General features: G+C 41.4%; 1 protein-coding gene across 1 annotated transcript in view; it reads right to left on the reverse strand.

Annotated features, from left to right (window-relative positions):
- Nucleotides 1-504: 504 nt before the first annotated feature.
- Nucleotides 505-13,813, reverse strand: part of ADAM23 (ADAM metallopeptidase domain 23) — a gene marked incomplete at both ends in the record, with an annotated part of 72,625 nt that continues 59,316 nt past the window's right edge. Inside the window, 3 exons of the mRNA XM_084264486.1 lie at nt 505-618; nt 4,692-4,746; nt 7,573-7,663. Coding sequence (XP_084120612.1) covers nt 505-618; nt 4,692-4,746; nt 7,573-7,663 — 260 coding nt within the window. The remainder of the gene's footprint in view (nt 619-4,691; nt 4,747-7,572; nt 7,664-13,813) is intronic.

Consider the following 13,813-nt stretch of genomic DNA (forward strand, 5'->3'; position numbering starts at 1 on the left):
GGAAAAGCTATTGGAGCCTGGTATCGGCTTCCCGGTGGCTTGTGTTTATTAGGCTGCAGATTCTGCTTGGGGTCAGCTCGCTAGCTTGGTTGGTTGTATGTGAGCCATGCAGGTTACCCTTTCAAATTTAGCTCCTCATGCCACTGGAGTTTGATAAGAAAAAGGAGGTCATGCGAACTCAAGTGAAGTTAGAGTGCCAGCAGGCTGGGAAAAAAATAATAATCTTCTGCTATTTTGTTGGTTTGGAACAGTTCTCTTATTGCACTTGGTCTGTGTGTCTCCTCCTTCATTTGAGGAAAGAAAAAAAAAACCCACCTGATTTTGAAACAGTTTGCTTGTAACACTTGTCAGGTAATGTTAACAAGAGAAAGGTGAATGGAGGAAGTATTTCCAACTTATCTCCAAAAAGGACAGTCTTCTACCACCTCAAATCCTAACATCCCAACTCTGTGTGTATGGCTACTGTTTCTCATGTTCCTCCTTACTGATTGAGTTCCTGTGCCACTACAGCAAAGACATCATACCCAAAATCCAGTAGTGCAAGAAGAAGCTTTTTGAATCACGTTTCTTCAGATAGGGCCTTGTTGACTTGGATCGAACCTTCGTTTTTTGACATTTCTTCCAGGTTGCATCAAAAGGAGATGAAAAGAGAAAAATGCAAGATGTTAGTTAGATATAACAGGAACAAAGCCGTTGCCAAGGTCATAGTAAAGTAAAAGGCTCACACTGAGACACTTTACCACGCAACTTTTCCAAGGGGTAACAATTCATGGAATTTAGTCGCATGCTTTTGGTAGCACAGTATCAAGTGTTGGTTTTTTAATGCCGTTTAAAGATCACACTGGCATACAGGATTCAATTATTTCTGTAGTGCTTCGAGTGGTGCTCCAAATTTGTAGAAGACTTCAGCCCCCAGTAACATGTGTGCCCGCTAGGCCACATGCGTGCATGTACCTAAGGGGAATGAGTCACAAGTGCCAGTACTGGAAACACACAGGCCTGTGGACACTTGAGTGCTCAGCTCGGGCTAAAGCACAATTTAGCTTACGCGTTCCAGCATGACAAAAAAGTGAGCGCCTCAGTGAGCTCTTACCATACTACTGACCATAACTGCTGTGAGTCTTAGTAAGGTGCAAAATCTAGCAACAACATTGCATTCGAAGGAGACTGGACAGTTTTGTAAATTGTGAATTTAATGTTAAGAGTGGGTAGCAAGCTGGTCAGTGATATCCAGTCTCCTGCGATACCGATATCCTATGTCAAACAGCAAGACATTAGGAAGCGACAACAAAAGTTGGGTGCAACCTCCCCGGTATCTGGCTTCATGTGGGGCATCAAGCAAAGGGCTCATGCATTTAGTTTGTGTCGTTGGGCATATGCACCACTACCGCCACCAGACTGACATGCAAGAACTACAGAACAGGAATTGGTACATTCCCTAAAGCTACATACCAACCCCCGGACTTCCTGTTTTCTGCAGCCCTGCCAACTGCTGCCACTGCTACAACAGTTATTGATACTGCCGGGTAGTTTAAGAGACTAATGGATGAATACTAGGGCAACTTCTTTTTGAGCAGACTTCCAGAGACTGGTAATTCTTGGGCATTCTTTGTTTTGCTTTGTTTTTCCTTGGGTACCAGTGCCCTATGCTTTTACAAGGTGAATGCTAAAGAATTGCTGGGTTCTGAAAGATCACTGCATTCATCTTTCAGTCATTTCCCCTGTATGGGTACTGTACTACCTCTCCTTTTGACCCAGGCTGACATCACTTCAATATCCCCATCCATCCTCCTCTGTGCTACACGTAAATTTGGATAAATTATCTCTTCAGGCCCACTTTAAGAGCTGCACGATAGCAAGTAGGAGTATAACAGAACTTGGTTAAAAGCGAGTTAAACCTTGCTTTGTGTCTGCTTGTCCTGCCAGGCTTAATGAGGAAGGGACATGTTCTGCTTATCTTCCCCTTCACGTGCACCCCACCCCCCCAATACTGTCTAGTATACTTGAATTCAAACACTACTGATGAGCAACTAATTAGTCAGTCCCCTTAAAACAAATCATCAATGCATGTAAAAAATCCAGATGACGTAACTTGTCCTTCTACTCTAGGGAAAGTACTGTATTCCAGCTCGCTTGAAGAGGACAAGTCATTCAAACATACGCTGAATTATGTTATCTGAGCTTATTTTAATTAAAGAGATTGGCTTTAATTAAATAAAAGGTACAGAGGACAGATGATCTGCTAGCTTCCCAGTACAACTCTTGAAACAAAACTCTTTTGACTTTTTGTCCTGTCTTTACCTGATCTCACCAGCAGTGTTCCAGGGAGGACCACCCGCTGTACTACAGCTCAGCCAGCATCTGTGCTATGGAGCAACAGGCAGGCTGCTGCACACCCACCATGCAATCTGGCATCTGCCCAAACCCTCAATTTCCTCACTCATAGCTTTATCCAGCAGAAAGACAGGCTTCAAGGAATAAGATACTAACGAAACCACTGCCTTTCCTCACTTAGGATATTCTGCTAACAGTGCTGCATGAGGCAGAAAGGTGAAGAACTAAAAGAACGCTTAACACACCCGCAAAGCACGGACAGCCTGCAGCGTGTCTCAGCTGCCGTCACAGCGCTTCACAGAGGTAGGCAGTCAGGTGTTACTCTGCAGTTAATTCTATTCCAATTCTCTGGCCAGCTTTTCACAACTTAACTCCAATTGCCAACTATTTTAATACTAAACAACTGCAGACACAGTAGTCTTACTTATATCCACAAACAAAGCAAGTGTCCCTCTTCCCAAAGAAGATTGCAGTCACTTCTGCATTCTGGTATAACAAGCAGCAGCTTTTCATATGCATTTGCACATCACTTTTACTAGCAATGCTCCTTAGCAGTCTTGCTTTATTACCAAAAAGTGTTTTTATACACTTAAAGTCAGCAACAAGGTGAGTAGCAGGTCCTGGACACCTGCACCTCTCTATAGCTGTGTGTTACAGGAGTTCAGGGTTCCTTTCAGTATGCTGCTGTGCTGCACTAAGGTGGGGGCAGAGGAGAGGAGTCCCCTACACAAGGACACATAGCATAGTTCTATGTTGTCTACATGGAAGATCTCAGAACATCCAATTCTTTTTGCATTTAATATTTTAATGCTGCCTTAAATTATGAGAGTCAGCCTTCCAGAAGAAGTGTCTCTAACAAAAGTAAAATTACAGGTGATTCTGATGCAAAAAAGCACACCATGCTACAGCACAACACTGTCTCTGGTCATCTGTACAGACAAAAAATACTGCAGAAAAGAAACCTGGCTCTAAAATGGTTGGATGCATATAACAGATACCTTGCTGCAGTCCTCTGCATTTTTTCCCAAATAACAGGAATGTGGTTATGCAGTGTATCACCTGCAATCCTATGCTTTTATCTGTGATCACCTAAGTAAAGCTTTGTATGTAAAAAACCCAGTATTTTAACCACTTCAAGTAGCCAATGTTTTCATAGGCATTCCTAAAGCATTGTTCAAAGGCTGAAGAAGAGATTAATAAATGTCCTGTTACTACAAAGCTGACTGAAATTAACATGGGACTAAAATTAGCAGCTTAAAATAAGCCATTAACTTGCCATTTATTCCAGTAGCTTGAGGAAAGTGAGAAAATATCTGATGTTTGATTCTAATGCTGATGTTTGTGCAGCAATGACTAAAGTCATGAGGCGTGCTTTATGGAAGAGCTGGTAAGGGACCGAACTGTCCTTCCTCACAGAGTCACCATTAGCAAAAACTTCTGGAAGCTAAATGCATCTGCACAGACTTAGTATCTTTAAGGATGAGGTAAATCTTTGGTCATCTATTACTGGGACAGAAAACCCTGCAGCTCTTCAGCTAAGAAGCAGTTGCTGGAAATAGAACTGTGCCTACAGTCAGCCTTTCTCTGTCAGTCACTTCTGCATTCTGGTATAACAAGCAGCAGCTTTTCATATGCATTTCCACATCACTTTTACTAGCAGTGCTTCTTAGCAGTCTTGCTTTATTACCAAAAAGTGCTTTTAAAGTCAGCAACAAAAACATTTGTCTGCTATCACTGCAACAGTTTTGCAAGAGTAAGAGAATATACGCTAGGGAAACGGTGAGCCTGGCTCCTGAGGCTGCAATTGCAGTCACTGCCCAGACCAACTCCTCTAACAGTGAAACTGTCCTCCCCATAGAGGTCCCCTATTACATGCTGTATACTGAAATCTTGCTTGGACTTGCTACATCAAAACAGAATTGACATTCATGAATGCTGTACTGCTGTGCATTACCCAGCAGGGTTCAGGAAGAAGTGTGTAGGACTCCCTTACTGCAGCCTGAACACCAACAGCTTTACAAGTAGCATGCAAGGCTCAGCAGAAGTAAAATCTTCAACCTAGCAAGGTTTCCACCCACAGCCTTTAACTCTAAGCCACCTGAAACATGTAGTGAGGCTCTATACCTCCTAAAATTGTCAGTTTGCTTTTTTTCTTTCTTGTTCTATCAACACATTGACTTGGTTAGGAAAATTAACCTGGGTCGTTCCTGAAACTGAAAGTTGTTGTTTTGTGTTATTTTGGGGGGGTTCTTTCACTTTGTTTCTCCAAACTTGCATCACACCTTCTTTTACACTTCCCCTCCAACCCCCCACCCCCACCTCAGTTCATGAACAAAGTTTGCTTAGTTGCAGCTTACGTTTGACATGGACTTGACACCACAGTACCGTATGTTCATATGAACATCTGATAACCTGTGAAACAGAAATCACATCTCCCAGTTTGTAAAGCATTAGCTACCTTCTCTCATATTCGCAGAGACTAAACACATCACTTGCTTAAAGAGGATTTCAACTTTTCTTTTTTATCCTCCTCATCTGTCCCTCCAAACACATCTGAAGCAAAGTATCAGAGGGTCTGTAAGTGCTAGCCCTCTTTTCTATACAAGCTGAAAGCCTTTTCAGTTCCCCTCTGACCCCCAGAAGAAGCATGCACTTCAAGCTGTGAGCTAGGCCAGGCCAGTGTATTTGAGGTTCTGCTACAGAGTAAGTCTTTGTATCTTGCTTGCTCTTTTGAGGAGAAGAGACATTTCCAATACAGAGCCTCTAGAGGGGAAACAAACTCTACGTTTGGGAAAACAAATGACACCAGGATGCAAAGCTGAAGGAGTAGTTTGAGAGCTGTGGAACACAAAGGAGAAATATGCACTCCATTCAATACTGCCGTTTCAGACGGGTGTTCATGCAAGGTACTGAGCACAGGTGTCCCCAGTCAGCAGCAGATGCCCATGGAGCTGCTAGCAGGTGCTGCAGCACTGATGTGAGGCACAAGACAGATTAAAAAGACTCAGAGGATGAAACTACCCAAAGTTCTTACTTTTCAATCACTTGTGCTGTGCTTTCAACAACTTACCTTCTGCAATATAAAGGTGGTGTTTAGGGCTAAGCACTCTGCGTCTGGAAAGCACGTGAATTGCCAAGTAATGGCCACATGTCTCTGACAGCAGAAAACTGGTCCAAAAGGAAAATCTGACATTTTTTCTAACAAAATCTAGCTGGTTAATTCCCATGGGAATGTCCACTGTCCGTGTTTCTACATAGGTGTGCATTATTACACCCAATAAAACAAACACTTTAACAGAAAGGTTAATGCAAGGCTTGCAGAAAATTTGGCTGCATTGATTCAAAAAGCTAATTGCAGTGAAGCAGAGGGGAAAAGCCCTCAGTTCTGCAACTAACTGAAATCTTTCTGTATTGCTTATCTGCTTTATTTCAGGTATGAGACAACTCTCTCCTGTAATTCTGCATCTAGTAGGAAAAGGTAGAAAAACTGTACCTGTGCTTGGACTGATGCTATAGAACATGCCCAAGTAACAAAGCATTCTTTCCAGACTCTGCCCTTACACAGAAACAGTCTCTCACTCCATCAAATGATGTATCCCAGCCAGTTCCTCCTTGTGTTGCCACCACGTGTGAATCCACATCTGGCACTGCATAGACACCTCATCTGAATTTGCCTTTGAACGCAAATTTGATAGAACACCACAACAAACCCAAACTGAATATGGAAAACACAAATTTCAGCCATATAGGACACAATGCAAACCATACAGGACTGAATTAAACTCTCTTGTTTAGAGCTGCCCTGTAGTAACTTAACAATACTGAGGCTGATCTAGGGGTATTTATTGTACAAATAAGTGGATTTAATTTAACAGAGGAGCTGCTGTAAGAAAAAATAATATTGCAGCTGAAGGTAAGTATCAGCAGGAATGAAAAAGGCTTATAAAGATCACACCCCGTGCTTTAAGATAGATGTTCTGATACATTTTGTACTTGATCTTTTCTTACCAAAGCAAATGCAGAGCACTGACTCCAACAGCTGGTGCCTGCAGCTCAGTGTCAAGGGGAAGTGCAGGCAGTGTCACTTCCCTCCAAAAAAGCACTTAGAGAGAAGTTAATGTGGCAGGAGCTGAGCCAGCAGTGCAACAGGCAATCACCCGGGCCTTGTCCAGAAGAAGGGGAAAAGTCTGGGTTTTGTTTTTGGCAGGGCTGCTGTGAAAACGCAGTCTGAACCAGAAGTAAACATCTGAATGTGAATTAACACATAAGTATGACCTGATCACTACATTCTACTTTGGTATCTGCCTTAATCAATTAGGAATCTTTTTTTCCCCCTTCTCAGCTTAGACAGGGAATATGAATCTGGGCCATATAAAGTATTTTGCATTATTGTTAAAACCTGATTGGGGAATTATGGCTTATTGGTTTATCAGGGTTTGATCTTGGTTTCTGTTACTGACAACAATTAAGGTTATGAACATTGATTCTAAATTTAGATCCTTTCTACCAAATACTGAGTAGCCTGTATGTAGATTTGGCACCTCAAAGGGGCAAGACCTAAATGCTTTTGTATTAGACTCCGCTTTAACAGTCACCAGCAGAATGACTGGATGTTGCTCTGCATAGTTCTAAACCACACTGAACTAGAATTGGACAAGAAACATTTTCATCTTTCAGGAGACAGTGCAAGATTTCTAAGCGTTGTCTCTAAACCCAATAATAATTCACTAACCACAAGAGTTAGCCATGGTGCTTCTCAATGAACTGTGTCAACACATTTGTTCCCCAAAATGACTCAGCTACAGCTGTGTGAACTTACTGTTTACACATGGGGTGTTTTAATTATAAAAAAGTTTACCTGTTTGCATTCCAGCTATGTGCTCCTCAGGACACCTCTTGGGGGTTTTAACCGCTGCAGCCAATTTCTGAGAACAATGCTACTAACTGGAGGTGAAATAGAGCCCTTGCTCCCTAAGCGTTAGTGGGAACTCATGGCAGTTACATTCATTCTTTTATTGTTCTTCAACTTTGCACCCTGATGACATCTGCTAGCTTCAAATCCATTTCCTCCTCTTGCTCAGTGCATGCATCACTCTTTCTTTACAGCAGTTTGTTGCAGTTTGAAGGGGAGGGGCGGTTAACTTAGGAGGTCTTGTAGCAGGAGCTCAAAATTTAGTGATGTAAGCAAGAAATAGAAATGCCATAGCCACTGAAGAGAAGACATGCGGCATTGCTTACTTAAAGCCCCATCCTGTCCCCCCAAGGACAATAGCTGCTACCAGGATGGCACCAGCGATGGAGCCTATTATAAGATTGGTGGCACTAGGACCTGTGATAAAGGATTATGGTAAGAGATGTAAGAACCAACCACTTTATCCACATTAAGTGACACAACTGAAGGGTCATCAAACAATTCAGGGAGGAGAGACAGCACAGAAGGTGATGTCTCTAGACAACTTCAGCAAGCCCAACTTTTCTTTAACAGTCGTACTGAACAAAGCTGTTGGTCTCTGCGTTGTGCTGTGCTGATTGCTACCACAGAGAAAAATCTAGTATAAAGGCAGTAAATTCCACGGTGAGTTACTCCATTACTTAGTGAAAGAACCATCAAGTGAGGACACAGGCATATTTGTAATTCCTCAACTTAAAGGAAAAAGTCTGAATGCAGACTACAGACAATGAGAAGAAAAACAATAATCCAAAAGCTTAACTTTTTGCAGGGACAGGTCTGAGAAGTGGTAGAGATTGTAAACTGAGCTGAGAACATCCAGCACCACTTGCTAATCAGAGTGCAGACTCCCTGCAGTTACGCCAATGCTAAATTTACAAACCTGCCTTTGACAAAAGCAAAGGATTGCTACACAAGGAACAAAAGTTGAAATAAAAGCTGTATTCCCATTAAGCTTTCCAAACATCAAAGCATCTCTCTGACATCCTCAAGAAGCTACTTAACAATAAAGTGGGGAGTGGTGGAGCAGGAATAAAGAGCAACAAAAAGCAGCAGCACAAAATACATTTGTGCAATTTTCTGAAGAGTGCAAGAGAAAACCTAAAGAAGATATTTGTAATTGACCCTTAAGTGCTTTATTTACACAGGGTGGAGGAAACGGACAATAGTCTTGGGTAACATTTTAATTGCTCTATACTAAAGTTTCCTATTGAGCAGTCTTTGATGTAAAGCTAATTGCACCTGAACTCAAGGCAAAATGAAACCAACCCAACAACAGATCTTTGGCAGGATATTGCATACTTTTTGTTTAAACATTTACCTGTTTGGGAATAGCCTTCAAAACCCACTCTTATCTCCTATCCCAGTTTCCCCAACCCAAGCAATTGAAGTTTTCCTATTTTAAGTGTTCTGAAACTGAGTTTGGAAACCTGTCGATGGCTAACGTAAGGAAGGAGGAGCAGCCAGAGAACAGCAAAGGAAAGAGCAAGGGCATCTGCAACAACTGAAAGTTTTAAGTTGTTTAGCCAGTAGCACAGACCCTTCTGCCCCGTCCCAGACCCTACCATAAGTACATGCCCTAAGTTTTAAGATTTCCCACAGTCGCCTAATTTCATCGCATTCATTATGAGTTTCCCATACCAGGCTTTTGGAGATCAGATTAGCTAAAAGAATACCAAACTTTTAAAACTGCTTTCTGTGATTCCTGCATAAAGAATATTCAGGAGTATTAATAAAGACTTGGACTGAAAAGAAATGCAGTGAGTTTTACAGATACAAGCAGTGTACCACAAATTTTATAATTCAAAGCTAATTTTTCACAATTTAGAAGTATGTAGCTCATTTGGACTTACCTTTAAAGTCACACCTGGCTCACACCAGGAGTGAGCATAGTGCTTTCAACAGCAGCCCAATGAGCTGCTGTATCTGACACAGCTCTACAGCTTACTCTGTATTTTATCACGGTTGCACATGAGACTGAAAACACGGCAAGTAATTTATCTGTAATAAGTTTTAGAAGCCCTGAAATACTCTAACACTGCACAAAAGAGGTACAGAGTTAAACTGACAGGAAAGAGCGATGACTTCGATAGGGAAGTTCCAAGTGGCTGCTATTCTACATCCCTCCTCTTGCTGTGCTCCCTGGTTGTCCAGTGTTTGGAGCAGGGGAATACAAGTCTATTTCATAGTGCAAATCCGTTCAGCAAATGCAGTGTGTTCTTTCAAGACAGAAAATCAATACTGGTTTAATTTACTATAAATACAGAAGAACTAAACCAAAGTTGAAACAGAAGAGGATAATGTATGGCTGTGGATAAAGGCATGTCCCTTCTACTGCAGTGGTTTCAAAACTGTTCCACAGTAAGCTGGAAGCGGCAGTTCCTACGCATGCAGAGAAACAGCCCTTTTACCTCGTAAAGAGCCTGGAAAGGCTACAGTCAAGGTAAAATTCCACTGATAATCATCAACAAGGCTATCATCTCATTTCTGACTTCAGTATAAACCCAAAGCTGGAGGAACCCTTGTGATTACTAAACAGCAACCACTTGTTTGTGAGAACGGAGTCCTCCAATTAACAAGATCCAGTTTCTCAGTACAGAGATTTAAGAGGATTATTGGTGAGCTGTTTGTAAGGCTAACAAACCCTGCAGATAAAAGTATGCTATTACTTTACCTTAAAGATGTATGCTGTGTTTTATTAAGTGTTATCAAGGAAATTGAATTATTAATAAACCAGAATTTTGCTACAAGAGTGCAGCCCACTTTGCATCAGCTCATTTTAGTTAGTGACATTTATGAAGAACAGCATAAATCAGGATGTTTCAGCTAAATAAGCTTCTCCAGTCACTGGACTCGGGTGTTTGACTTACATATGCACAAGCTGAAAGTCAGAGGAAGGTTTAAAACCACCACCATACTGTGGGGGTCATTTCCCATCCAGGCTATCCCAAGAGGCAACACTTCCCGAATACTTGTTCTTTCCGCTGTACAGCCCCCTTTCCTAAGGCACCACCTGCTTTGGCACAGCTATCCTACCATCTCCAGTCATCTTTTAGGATTCTGATACAAACAAAGGGGTTAGAACACACCTTTAATTTCAGTGGGCTTCAGACTATTCCCTAAACCTTCATCAGTATCAGGTAGCATCTAGAAGAGTTAAGCTAGCTGCAGATTGTCATCTTGCGGGTAACAACACACTGGTTTGATGTTTTCTTGCCTGTCACTTTGCCAGCCAGACCCTTTGATTTAAGTTAAAGCTAAGTACCCCTTTGGGAAACAACTGCTCTGCCATTTTGTCCCTCATAATTTCTGCAATAAATCCATGAAGTATTAGGAAAGTGAAGTTACTTCAGCACTTTGAAGAGAAGTTTATAATTTGCAAGTGAAGTGGCAAAGAAGTAAGACGGGCAGAACCTGCCGTCAGGTTTTGATGAACGCAACCTCCCTTGCAGCCATTGATGGACGAGCCCGAGAGGGCATTTGTGTTCCCCCTCTGCTTTCTTGAAGCCAGGGAACAAAAAGCAGCAGCGGCTAGCCTTAAGCATACCTTTGCATCTGAAGGAACCAGAGGAGAGAAACAAAACAAAGAATGAGTCAGGTAGTGAGAGATGGGAGGAGAGGACAGATGAAGAAAAGCTGGAGCTGGAGCAGAAGGATATAGGAGCCAGAACAAATGGTAAGAGACATTGGTCAAAGCCAAGTGGACAGCTGGCAAGGGAAGATAAAATCAAGGGTGCAAGGCAGAATGTAACCAGAAGGCAAAATCATCCTCAAGCTGTAGGTGAATTCTCTGCTCCAGAAGCTGAGTCCCAAACCTCTCAAATCTTCAGTGTCTTTAGTTTTTACCAACCAGCTGTAAAAGCCACCAGTAAAGCACCAATCCGATCTTTCTCAAGCAGATAATCTAGTACCTTCTTCCCTCCACTTGTTTTTCTATTAGTTGTGCTCTGTGTGTGCAAAGGTCTCCACTCTGCTGAGAATTTGTGATGAGTTTCATGTAACAGCCCAGCTCATCGAAAGCTAAAAAGTCTCTGTCTGGGGCTGCAAACTCAGGCACACAAAGCACTGCCTACCAGAAGACCGCCTGTGTGGCCTGAATAAGAACAGCCTGACTGCTGCTTCACACAGCCTGACTAGAAACAACAAACTGCCTGGTTACGGTTCCCCCTTCAGAGAGCCGATACGCAGTGCTAGAAACACGGTGAAGTTGGAAACCGCAGAACAACAGCAACTTATTCAATAGCTTGCACAGTGAAGGCAGAGTGAAGAGAGTTCTTATACAGGCATTTATCTAGGTGTACACATACACACACACAGAGGTAGATAAATCATAGCCACTATTAAAATTGAGTTAGTGGGCTAGCACTTAATATTACAATTTCCTAAAACTATGAATAGAATAAAAATTGGTTGTACCTATTCTTGAAGTATGAATTCTGTACTTCAGCATTATAGTGCCCTGAGGTAACAGAACACACAGAGCTTTACTGTAAAACTGGCTGTCTATACCCTTATCATCAGCTTTCATCTTCCTGCCTAGATTGTGTGACGTACTATTAGACTGAAAGCCCCACAGACTGCAATAAACAACACCTGCATTTTATGAAATAGTCCAGGTTACTCCGTTTATTTTGCAAAATAATCAAACTTCCATTTCCCCCCATTATTTTTATAATTTGGTGTAATGGAAACATTCAGACATTTATTTTTACTGTGACAATGTAGAAGTTCACAAAGTTATTGGTATATGCCCCACATTATCCCAGACAGGAGAAGGTTCAACACTGCATGAGCAAACCACATGACACAGACACAGTCAAATCACACGACAAATACGGTCACCACATGACAAAGCTAATGGGGTAATACACAAGAGGGCTCGGGTGCATACGGTTACCTCACACACTAGGCACCAAACATAAAACTCAAGCTAAGAAAAATGCTTACTCTATTCCCCACCCTGTGCCTCCAAAAATCACCCCCAAGGCCAGAATGGTCCCTGCCACTGCACCTATTAGCCTGTTAGTGGCCATGCTCACTGTGTGGAGGGAAAAGGGAAGATTTTTTAAGGAAATGATCACATATACGTCTGAAATGAAAACATGAAGTAATTCCTCAAAGGAGTATTTTATGCTGTAACCCAACATTGGACAAACAATTCAAACCTCCTGACAAACCTTTATTTACCAAATACCATGGTTTTAAACATTCTGAAACGAGCTGTATATTTGGTTTTTTTGAATGCTTGCAAACATTTCAATGAGAAGTTTTCATGTAGATGTGCGACTATTCCTTTCAGCCCATCTCTATTTACTTTAAAAGGGAACATCCTCAACTTCCTGCTTACTTAAACCAGCCAAAATGTAAGTAAAGCACCAATCAGAAAACATCCTTTTGATCATCAGAAACTTACTGTATCCATAACCTAACTGAGCAAATTAAAACTGTTTGGAAACAGTTCCATTGCAGGGAAGGAAGACAAATGCAACTTTGTAATTCATTCCTTTTCTAGCTAGCAATACCTTCCTTTGAGAAACGCAGAAACAATAGCACCCTCTATTTATCTATATGAGCTAAAGACCTGTTAACAGGAAAAACCTACCCTAGAAGTGTGCTCCAGGTAACACGTCAGTACGTTCACATAGTCTCTCAAAACATTGAGCCCTTATTTTTCTTTTTTTTAAGGAAGCTCTTTTAAGGAAAACATCTGTACATTTCCTGTGTTTTAAGAGTAAAAGTTTGATAGGTTCATTGAGTCATAACAGACCACAAGCAAGCAGCAGAATTCCTGTCTAACGGGAATTTTTCCAAGGGACAGGAACTTTACAGTCTTCATGCTGAATAAAGCCTCTCTTGAAATGGTTTCCTATTCCTGTTTCATAAATATACACACACAAACACACACACACACACACTTGAGACATAAGTTTTATATAAAAAAAAAAAAAAAAAAAAAATCAAACAAACACCATTCCACTAGTCAAACAAAGGCATAATTCTGCAAATGAAATTGCAAAGGAAGAGTCTTGCGTGCATACGGAGGCCTGACGATTTCAAAACTACTGGCCAGCACTCTGAAGTAATTCAGAGTTTCTGCAGTAGCTAAAAACTAACAGCAAGAAAACTTGCTTCCCAGAACTGGTATCACAGTGCGGATGGCTGCTAGCACAGGATATAGCAGGTTGCTAAGTTTAGAGTAATTCAAGGCTGAGGTATTCATACCAACATAATTAAGGACCACTATTTTTTTAAATCCTGAAATACAGTATGGAGCCAAAAGCAATTGATGGATTATGGAAAGGTCTGAAAAGTGCAAGAGAACCAGTCATAACAATATATAGATAAATAGCAATACTTCCTAGCTATACACACACTAATTGTAGTAAGAAAAATGCTTGGCTTTATGGTGTGAAAACTCTTGGTGGTTCTGAGTGTTCTGTTTCTGAAACACAACAAATTGCAAACTTAGGTCTAAGGAAAAACAAGTATTTTGTTTTCTGTCTCAGACTTGTAAATTGACATATGACATAG

The sequence above is a fragment of the Gallinula chloropus genome (genome assembly GCF_964237585.1).
Source record: "Gallinula chloropus genome assembly, chromosome: 5".
NCBI classification, from domain to species: domain Eukaryota; kingdom Metazoa; phylum Chordata; class Aves; order Gruiformes; family Rallidae; genus Gallinula; species Gallinula chloropus.